This window comes from Thalia democratica, chromosome 2 (assembly GCF_965202585.1).
Source record: "Thalia democratica chromosome 2, ktThaDemo2.hap1.1, whole genome shotgun sequence".
NCBI lineage: Eukaryota > Metazoa > Chordata > Thaliacea > Salpida > Salpidae > Thalia > Thalia democratica.
In genome coordinates, this window is record NC_139166.1 from 72530095 (window position 1) to 72541914 (window position 11820).

Here is an 11820-nt window from a genome sequence, read left to right on the forward strand (position 1 = left end):
TTTACGGCTTGTGGTCCCCTAAATATCCTAATTTTTTTCTGTTATGCTTATTATAAGTTAGTAAGCTAATACTATGGTATCATTCTTTTAAGCTCTAACATAAATTTACAAACAATATATTTGCAAATGTTTTTAAGATAAACTTTGTAATTATGGCATTATTATACATTTAAAAAGTTTTAATTTTTATATGAAACTTTTTTATCTATTTTTTTGTTATTGTAAACATATTGAAAAAAATATAGTATTTTCTTTTTTTCTGTTTTGTCAAGTATGAAAATAAAATATTTCGAATATGTTTATGGTATTGTATGTTTTTACTGACTATTTATGTATTTTTTATAACTTTTACTTTATTTAAACACAGTACTAATAGTTATCAGACTGGTTTAAGGGGTTAGCAAATTGCAGCCCTGGTCAATAACACAGTAGTTTTTAGTTATAAAAAATATTTTTTTAAACCAACAAAATTAACCTTTTTTGAGATAAAAACATACAATTAGGCTCTTAATTAAATAATTTTTTTACTAGTCGTCTATTATTGCTTATTTTATATCTTTTTGTACGCCAACACCAGGTCTAGTTGGACATAAATTTTTGGTAAAAACAATAGACTTTAAATTTTTTGTAGGTTTAAAATATTTCTCAAAAAATGTTTGCCATGTGTGTGTGTCTAACTTATGCATACTACAACACTACCCATGAAATTTTTAACTTAAATAACCTTTTAAATTGTTTCAGACTATATAACTCTTTGTTGAAAGGCACACAATAAGTCATGTGGATATAAACTTATCATAAAAGCAGTTGTTCGGATTATAGACTAGACAATTAAAAATTGTTTAATTTTTTGTGTGTTTTTTGAAACAGTTTTCTCAACAAAAGCACAATTTGAAATAATTTCTAGTTTAATAAAAATAATTATTTGAATTGAAAATCAAGTTGGTCTTTTTTCAGAATTTAAAGCCTTTTTTTAATTTTTTGCAAGCCAGTTGCCTTTCTAGAAAGTCTCACACAGCAAGTCACAATGTGGATATTTGGTTACGGATCACTGATGTGGAAGGTGGGATTCGAGTATGAGACGAAGCTCTTTGGACACGTCAAAGGGTACAAAAGGAGGTTCTGGCAACTGAGCACGGACCACAGGGGCGTCCCTGGCAAAGTTTGTTGCTTTTATTTTATATTAGAGAGCATAGTGCATGTGGGGGATGTTTAAAGAAAAGTTTGTAGCTATGCTTGTAATTATTTCTACTTAACTTTGTTCTCCTTTTTGAGCACATATTGCTGTTTTACTCTAGGAAAAATTAAAAATTTTATTAAACTAACAGGAAAGTCCCTGGCAAAGTTTGTTGATTTTTACTTTGTAAGAGAATACTATTACTACATGTAGCGAGAGGGCTTTTCATAATATTATTCAAATTATAAAACTATATAGAATAATTTTTTTTAAGTTAGGACTGATCACAGGGCTGTTTGTAAAAAAGGGATTTTAAGGACATTGGTAATAAAAAAATTTCAAAAAGTAAATAAAAAAATAAAATAATAAATAATATATCACCTGTTATTACCTTTTTTTTTAATTCAAAGGTGAAGAATTTTTAATTTTGAGGTGTAAGAAGTCAAATTTTGATACTGTTTTGTTATTAATGTGCAAACTTAAGAGGCAAAAGTTTGTTATTTAATTGAAAAAGTCTTACTTTTATAAATATTTATTTTTAATTTATAAACCTTTAATAAGAATAAAGCTATAAATAAATGCTTTGAATCCTAAAATACAGCATAAGCAATTTAGTTTTCACAAGACATAACTAACTTAAAAATTTACTCAAAAGGCTTTTTAGTTGGTGAAACAAATAAGAGTAAAGGAGGGGGATGATTGTTATGTAGTCATTTAAAAATAACTGTTACTTAATTTTGATAAACATGTATACATGCTCAACATCTTACACAGCCTCTCCTAGAATATTACCAAAGTATTTTGGTTTAAAAAAAAAAACGAAACTAACTTAGTTTACTCAAAGGAAAACAATTGTTTGGTGAGACAAATATGAGTTAAGGGTGATTTTTATGTAATCAATTAATGATAACTGTTATTTGATGTTGTTAATTTTGGTTTTGATAAACATGTATACATGCTCAACATCTTACACAGCCTCTCCTAGAATATTATCAAAGTATTTTGGTTTAAAAAAAAAACGAAACTAACTTAGTTTACTCAAAGGAAAACAATTAATTGGTGAGACAAATATGAGTTAAGGGTGATTGTTATGCAATCAATTAACAATAACTGTTATTTAATGTTGTTAATTTTGATTTTGATAAACACTTATACATTCTCTTCTTCTTACACAGCCTGGCAGAGTGGCAACACTGGTGGAAGACGAGTCATCTGTTGTGTGGGGGGTCGCATACAAAGTGTCAGATGATCATGCAGACGAGGTGAAACATCAGCTTGATCTGAGAGAAAAGTGCGGGTACCACACTAAACAGGTGGGAATTGCTATATAAATACTATTAACAAAAATTGGACTTTTTTTGATATAGCGTTTTCCTGACAACATGATAGAAGGTTTTCCTTAATCTCAGCTTATTAAAAGTATAGTTCATCAGTCAGTTTATTAAAGGGGTAGTAAAATAAAAAACAAGGCAAAATGCATTATAAAGTTGCATTATAAAGTTGTTAATAAAAAGCTGATGACATTAAATTGTAAACTAGATAATACAAAATATGCATTTATACAAAACAGGTAAAATGAGTTGTAAATAAAAATTTTAAACAATATGTATATGTAAAAAACAGATGATTTTCTAAAGAAGTTTATTTCGTACAGCATTATTCCATACATATTATCTACAACAGGTTACCTTCTACCCAAGGGACCACGAGGACGGACCTTTTGATCTGATGCTGTACATTGGAACCCCTGACAATCCTGAGTATTCAGGTTGGTTGCTAAAATATTTTTTAATTAATTGTAAAAAGTTAACGTTTGCTTACAAGCCTAAGTAATTTACTAATTTTTTTTAGCTAATTGTAAAAAAGTAGTTTGGATATTTAATGTATAACTCCTTACAAAAAACCCTGGTAATGAACCTTTACATACCTGAGTGTTCAGGTTTGTTTTTATCAGAAATAGTTAATAAAAAACATTATTTAATCTGTTGAAAAGCTTGGTAGGCACTGTAAGTGGGTGTAGTTTTTTGTAAGTATTCAAGAAATTGGTTTTGTTATAAAGTTTTATACAGAGTATTGAAGTGAACTAATTCCCTTGTTGTTTATTGAATGGTAAAATAAGTTAATTATAACTATTTACAATGAATTATTATTCATTTATTTTGAAACTTCTGACATTTTAGTGTGTTCATGTTAATTATATGTTTTGAAATATATTAATTGAAAAAAACAAATAAATTTAAGTAATGATATAAATGTTGAAAGTTATGTTCTTTCTCATGTTGTATTTTGGAACTCCGAAAATTTATGTTAGTTTCGGTTTGTTGAATAAATATAATAACAAGTTTAGTTTTTTATGTAATTTTAACACCTTTTAGTGTTATTGTGCTTGGCACAAAACAAAAGTTCTAATTTTAAACAGCTAATAGATATGAATTTCCTTGTAATTTGTTTATGTATAAGTAATATACACCAATAATAAAAAAAATTATATTATTTTGAGTATAAAGTACGAACTAAAAAAGTAGCTTTTAATTTTTTTATAAGAACTTGAATGACTCCTAACTATCTGTCTTTTTTATTCTAAAATAGTTTTTTTTTTGTATTTTTTTTATAGTTTGATTTTTATTGTGTTAGTTAAAATAAATTTATAAATCTACATGTATTTTAAACAAAATAAAGTTTTTTAAGTTTAAAAACATTAGTTGTAAAACGTAATAATAAGTAAAACGTAATAATTTTACTCATAATATTTATATTGATTGTTGAGTCACTTTAAATTCATAACATCACATTACTTGTATACATTTATTTTTAAACTTGCACTTAATTTTTAGATATAAATTTTATTAATCTACAGAACTTATAATTTTTTGGCTATTATTGTATTCACGCAGTATTATATTTTAAGAATAAAGTACACAGTGTCATCTCTACTCTTTATAAAATGTCATAAATAACAGAGTCATTATTGCATAAGTCTCACCACCTAACTTTAGTTTTTACTAATTTAAAAGTTTTTAATGCTATGGTTACCTATGGTTAAGTCGTCATCTGGCTATAATTGGCACAAAAAATATACTGTTAGATTTTAGCAAGTTTTGAAAATAAGCGTTTCAAAAGAAAATTAAAAATAAATAACAAAAACGGGAAAAAATAACAACCGTATGTCTTACAGAAAAATATATTTAGTTAAGTTGTTTAAAAAAATGAAAAAGATACATCTTGAGGCCTGTTTCTTAAATGTTTTCAAATTTGTTTAACGTTTTCAACAAACGTATTGAACTACAGTCAGTTTTTTCAAAACTAAAAATAGAAATATTAAAAAAGTTGTAATGACATAAGTGAAAGTATTTAAAGATTAAATAAAATATTTTTACACAAGTTTTGTCTATCAAATTAATACTGTATTGTTGTAGTGAAGGCTGTACTTATTTTACATCAACAAAAATAAATTAGAAAATCAATGATAGGTTAAAGTTGATGTGCATACTTCAATATAAAAAGCTACCCACGTATCTGTTTCCGTTAGTATGAAAAGTTTTATAAAGTTGTCAACAGTCATGTTTGAACCAAAAAACTAAACTATATAAAAGCTTGCTATGTATTTACTGTGTTTAAAAACAAGTTTTGTTTAAACTAATATATATATATATATGTATTTACTGTGTTTGAAAACAAGTTTATTTAAACTAATATATGTATGTATTTACATTAGTATGAAAATTTTGTTCAGGTTATAAAAGTACCTATTTCAAGCAAAAAACTAAACTATAATGCTGTCAAAAAATTACTAAGTTAAAAAAATTAAAAAAGCAACTTTTCTTATTTGATCTTATTGTTTCTTTTAAGATTTTTTAGATAGTCAAAAGCATTTCTATGAATTGTTCAACTTGTAGGCCAAAACAGTACACTTACTTTAATTTAAGAAAAAAAGAATATTCTGAGTTTTCCAAAAAAAAATGTCTCAATTTTATATAAAAATGGCTTTTGTTTTTTATTAATCTCTTTATTACTTTATGATTACTTGGTTGCTATATAAGTTTGTAAAATTTATCTTTTGTTAGTATTGTACTCTAATGACGAGAATTGCTCGAAATATGTCTATATTTAACAAAAAACACATTTAAAGTAGCCTAATAGTATATTTTTAATGTTGTTATGCTACTTAGCTGAGTTTTTAACCTTAAACTTAGCTTTAAACTAGAAATATACCCAAAAATCATGTACTTTAAAAATCCTAGGAGAAATTTTCCAAAAAAAATTGGCAACCCTGTATGCACATTTTTAACCTAAAACAATCTTAAAACTTAATTTTTTATAGATATTTTAAAAGATTTTTTTTTTCATAATCATTTCTTTTTAGTCAGCTGTATATTTCAAGTAAATACAATATTTTCTTTTCTTAATTCACTGTTTCCAAAAAAAAATTGACAATTTAAGTAGAAAAAAGCTTTGAGTTTGAAAAATTTTAAAAAGTAACTGTAATTTTGAATAAAGTTCACTAAAAACCTGGAATTATAAGTTATTTTCAAATGCAAAGTAATACAATTCGATGAGGTACGAAAAGTTTATAATATAAAAAAAATATCATAAAATTTTTTTATTAAAAAAAAAATTTAAAGTAGCTTTACAGTATCTTTGGAATGAATTTATAGTGCTTTTTACCTTATATTTAATTTTATAACAAAATTGAACCAAAAAACTTTTTCTTTATAAAACACTGAAAAAAATTCAAAAAACTTTTAGCAATCCTGTTAACCGTGATTTAAAAATACTACAATCAAAATTATATCTAAAATTGAAACAATTGTCAAACAGGACCAGAAGACTAAAAAGACATAGCCGCTATAATTTAAAAACTCAATAATAATTAAAAAGCAGTTACCTTCAAACGTTTTCTCGCCACTTTTGTCAACTCTACGTTTTGTTGTAACTACAAAGTTTTGATGATAAAACTTAAAATAATGTTTAAGGACCAGAAGACTAAAAAGACATAGGCAACACAATAAAAAAGTAATTAAATATTAGATTAAAAAAAAATTATTTTCAAACGTTTTCACAACTTTTCCCTAGTCTACACTTATTGTAACTATAAATTTTCATAAATATAATTTGAAATTAAAACTATTGTCAAACAGGACCAGAAGAAGAAAAGGACATAGCCACCATAATAAAGAAGTCGGTGGGTCCGAGCGGTAAGAACATTGATTACCTGCTCAACTTGGCCGAATTCGTCAGGGAGTACATACCCGAAGACAAGGACGAGCACTTGTTCTTGCTGGAGAAACTCGTCAAATCCAACAGTGCCGAGGTTGCTATTGAAAGCTAGTTTTGGTTGTTGTTGTACAGTGGCTTTATAGGTTTTCAGTGTTTTTCTGTTGATTTTTTCAAACAGTCTGTTTTATCGGCTATTTTTCTACTGAACAAAGTTATATGGGTTGTCTTTTATAAGTTTTAGATTAATAAAGTAGTTATTTTTAGTTTTTTCAAGGTTATAAAGGTATTTTTAAATGTATAATTTAGACTAAGTATTTTACTAAAACAAACCTAAAAAGAACAATAAACCATATTTCAAAAGTTATCACTGTTTTTTTATTATATTATATACTGTAATTTTCATTTTTTTTGACTAATTTTTCGTACTAAACAATGTTATAGTTTCAAATCAACAGCTTAAATCTTACCTCAACTTAAATGTTGTGTTTCTGAAAAAATATATTTAGTACTAACTTTTATTCAAACTGTATTTTTATAAGCCAAATCAATTACCATGACTTTAAAGTCTTTCACAAAGCATTGTTCAAAATAATATAGAAAAATTTTATTTTAACCCTTACTCATTGTTTTTTTTTTTTTTTATTAAATGTGCTGTTGTCCAAAATCCTGCCATTTAATGCACTGTATAATACTTTAATTTTATTGCCATAACTTTCTGTCTTCAAACTTTTTTATACTGTAAATTCAACAGCGGAAAATAAACAAGAATTCGACTTTTAATTGTGTTTACTTATTTGTACTATTTTAAGTTATAAATAGTTAAATTTTGAAAAACAAAATATTTTTTTGTAAATTCATTGTCAACAAGACAATCTTTTTTAAGCTTATTTAATATCTAAATTGCTATACAAATGTTTCATTATACACTTTATTGGTTTACCGGTTGTACCGCAAAGCGTTTATTCAAAATTATAAAGGTAGAATGTTATAAAGCTCATAATAGAACAGTTGTGTGTTTGTACATTTGTAAATGAAAATATATCTGTTTTTTAAAAATTATGTAAGTTTAAAATTGCTAGCCTAAAACCATTTTTTATATGCTGTGGTTAAGTTTGAAGTTTAAAAAAATATTTAAAGTAAGTATTTTAATAAGTAAACGTAAAATCTATAGCTAAGTGGTATAAAATTGTATCGTTTAAGTTTAAAAAATAAATATTTTTTGTTTTAAAATAAATAACTGTTTTTTTTTACTAGTAAAGTTAAATTGATTAACATACTACCAGTTAGAATTTTATAATTTTTAAATACTATTTACAAAAATTTAAAGTTTTGTATATTTTTTAGATGTAAAACACTTTAAATGTGTTTTCCATTTTAAATTGATGTTAAAGTTCAAAAAAGTTTTGAACAGTATTTGGTTAATCATCAAAATACAAGCAAGTGTATTTCTATTTTTTAAAATAAAAACTATTTAATTGGAACTTTGCAGTAAAATAAACAAAGTTAAGTACCAAATATACATTTAAGTTATCTAAAAACTTTTTTCTTTAACTAGCATGCAAAGTTTACTTGACAAATTTTTTTTATTTTACAAAATGGAATTTTACAGTAAAAATAGAACAAACGCTTTTGACTTGTTGCATAAATAGTTCCTTAATATAAAGTTTGATGACTGAACATAATTATCTAATAGAAAGTTTAATGATTGAACTTTTCAATCAGCATTAATAGTTAATAACTGTTAAGCTGCTTTAATTAAATATAGACTATAAATATACATTTTTATCATAAATTGTTTTCAAATAATTTATATTGTTAATAACTAACCAACTCAATAAATTTTAGCTTTAACTTGTATCAAACGTATTTGGTTGACACATTACATAATAATAAAAAAAGTACGAACTCTTTTGACTTATTGCATAAATATTTAACTAATATGAAATATAATGAGTGAACTTTTCAATCAGCATTAACAGTTAATACCTCTCAATTAAATTGTTAAGTTAATTAAGCTGCTTCAATTAAACATAGACTATAAATATACTTTTTATCATAAATTATTCTCAAATAACTGGTATTATCAGAAACAATATGTCATCATCATCAGTTTTTTTATCGTAAACAGTAATGGTTAAAATACAATATAGTCTTATTTAGTTTACTAATGTGCCGAATTATGTTTAAATGTGAAAATGAATGTTTAAATTAAATGTATACTTAACTTAATAAAATTTCATATATACGTTGTCTAGTAGTATTTCCTGTTATGTGATATAATAGAAACTAACAATTTTTTTTTTGAAAAGTTAAAACGAGTTCAAAATAATAATAAATCAAAAAATACATCTCAAGTATATATGTCGGTCTTAGCTTGTTTATTTCCTTACTTATTCCCTTTTAAAAACTGAAGTTGAAGTAGTTACTACTATAAAAAAACTTTTTTCTAACTAGTATAAAACTTGTTTACTTGGGTTGTACGCATTATTAAGCAATGAAATTAGATTATAGTTTTAATAGACAATACATACATGTTTATATAACACTTAGAGAAAATATTTTAATTTAATAGCTACCGTTTTCTGTAAAACTAAATGTTAGTTATATAAATAAATTTTTGCTTTAAAACACTTTTATATAAATTAGGAACGTATAGCTTTTCTTAAGAATTACTTATACACAAATGACGTCTTTTTAATAAAAACAATATAGTTAGTTGCAATGTTATTTATTAAATATTAAACGATTTTTTTATTTCAAATGAACTGTGTATTTAAAGTTTAGCTTAAAATTTTTTAAACTAGATTAAACATTAGTTTTAATACATTTAAGAATTTAACAGTGGAAAATTGCTTTATACTTAAAAAACATATAAAGAAATCTAGTTAAAAAAAAAAAAAAAAAAAAAAAACAATAGTTCATTTTAACAAAAACATATTGCTAATAAAATAAAAAAGCTTCGTACTTTTTTACTTCAGACGAAAACTTTATTAATTTTTAGTTTTGAACAGTTAGCAGTTTTGACAAAGCCACACACTAATATTTATTTTTAGACAATAATTTTTTTAGTGTTACTTTATTTCCTATTTGTTTTTTATTTTATTCAATAAACAAAAATTGATGTGTTATCAATACAAAGAAAAAAAAATAGCTGACAGGAATTTTTAATTTGTTAACTAAAAAGATGATGACATAGATATACAAAAGTGAAATTATTTCAATAAGAAATCTGAATATCCTACAGTTTATATTGTTATACGTATTGTACGATGAATAAGCTTTAATTACAGTGTAGTTATGCATTTATAGAATACAATTTATCATTAGTTCAATTTAAGAAATTTTTTTAAATATTTGTTGGTATTAGAAACATGTCTATATAAGAGTTTTATCATTTGATCATATTGTTGATTCATTGTTGCTTAATAAAGTCTTTGATTATTTGAAAGTATTAGAAACATAACAAATTTTAACCTGAAAAATAACTAAAATAGAATAAAGTATGTACAACAATAATAATAGAACAGCTTCAATAAGTAACTATTTCTAGTCGCGTTTGTATTAACACAGGGGTCGGCAAACTGCGGCCCGCAGGCCCAATGAGACCCTTTTTGTCAAAAACTGCGACCCGCGAGCTACTTTTTAGCTAAAAATAACATTTTAAAAAGAAAAAAAGTTAAAGATTTTGTAATAAAAACTTACAGTAAGGTTCTTAATTCAATAAATACTCTTTATTAGTGCTCTAATATTGCTTATTTGTCATATTTTTGACCTTAAGGTTTTTTTTTACCTAACTACTTGAACTTTTTTTAGATAATTGCGGCCCTCAAAGGTTTTTTTCTAAATAGTGCGAACTGCGAGCAATTTTTCTTATAAAATTTGGCCCGCGAGTTACAAAAGGCTGCCGACCCCTGTATTAACACATAACAAGCTCATCGTAAGTTTAATATAAGACTGTTCAAATTTGCTGACTGAAAAACGTTTTATAGTATAGATTTTACATGTCAACATTTTTAATATTTAAAGAAAAAACCAAGTAACAAAACGTAATCTATGAAAAATAATTTATTGCCTGTTGAAAAAAAAAGTTCAGTTTTTACTGAAAACATTTTTGTAGCTAGTAATTTTAATGTATACAAACAGAGGAAACAAAACTTTTCTATTCAGTTTTTATCTAGTTTTAAGCTCTGAAATGATCTTACTTTTTTAACACTTAAACTTTCAAAAGGTAAAAATAGAGTTAAAACAGTTTTGATTGTAAAATTTTACATACTACATTAAATTTCTTCGGTACTTAACGTTTTTTTATTTTTTCTAGCAAGTGTACATATATTGTCTATATTTATTCTTATTATTATTGTCTATATTTATTCTAGCAAGTGTCTATACTTTATATGGTTCATTGTAGCAATTCCGAATGGTATTAAAAATAGTCAAAAAAACTAGCTAGTTTTTTGTCGCTAAAAAAGTAAAGAGTTATAAAGTAAAGTAATGAGCAAATTAATCTATAACTAACTGATATTCAAAATTTTATTTAGAAAATAGATATTACAGCTAGTCCATACAAGTGTAAAACTTTTACAATTTTCTTTTTACAAAACTAAGGATTTTTGAAATTAAATAACACTTTGACTTGTACGTTAAAGTTGCTTTGATCTAACTAAAAGCCTAAATTGTTTAATATTTTTATAAGTATATTTATTTTGTTCTGTGTTATTACTAAATACTGATAAGATCATTTAAAAAAAATTCGTTTTTAATCTTTTCTTTCAGAAATGTGTTTTTTGTTTTATTCCTTAAGTACGATTACTTTTAAAAATTAAAAATGTACTACTTAAGAACAATTTTTGTAAATTATATTAAGTGCTGTGTTTTGAAATCTTAAGGTTAAATATTATATGAATTTTACGCAATTAAAATAACAATCGTAGCTGTTCGAAATTTTAATATTGTCTTTTTTCTCAGACACAAACTTCTTTAGTAAGTGATCAAAAAATATATTTTCACAAATAAAAATATTATAAAATTTGCTTACATAAAGATTCACTTTAAAGTTTTAGTTAAATTAAAAGTTAAAATTTTAGTAACTGTAAAATGGATTAGTTGAAAATTTCCTTAAACTTGTTTGTACTTATGTACATAAGTAAATGTACTTTCAGTTATGGAAACATCATGTTAGAAAAAACAAAGCTTCTGCTGAATTATTACTTCAAAACCATGAAAACATTATTAAAAAACTTAATTTACCCCATAAACCTTTTACTGTTCAAAACTTACTCATGTTTTATTGGTAACTTTATTGAAACGGCGAAAAAAGCGCTTAAAATATTTAGTCCTAGGACCTGGTGCGCGAAGAAACTTGGTTATCAAGTCGCACACCACTTGGATACCTTTTAACGTCTTGCTAAGGACTGTTTTGAATAGTT

The 11820-nt window shown here is 24.7% G+C and overlaps 1 protein-coding gene across 1 annotated transcript; it reads left to right on the forward strand.

The window, feature by feature from the left end:
* The first annotated feature begins 973 nt into the window (after nucleotides 1–973).
* Nucleotides 974–6596, forward strand: LOC145850002 (putative glutathione-specific gamma-glutamylcyclotransferase 2). The gene is made up of 4 exons (XM_082955138.1): nucleotides 974–1162; nucleotides 2353–2490; nucleotides 2861–2945; nucleotides 6316–6596. Exons 1-4 carry the CDS (start codon nucleotides 1028–1030, stop codon nucleotides 6504–6506), a joined length of 549 nt encoding a protein of 182 aa, XP_082811264.1. The 5' UTR covers nucleotides 974–1027; the 3' UTR covers nucleotides 6507–6596.
* The last annotated feature ends 5224 nt before the right edge of the window (nucleotides 6597–11820 follow it).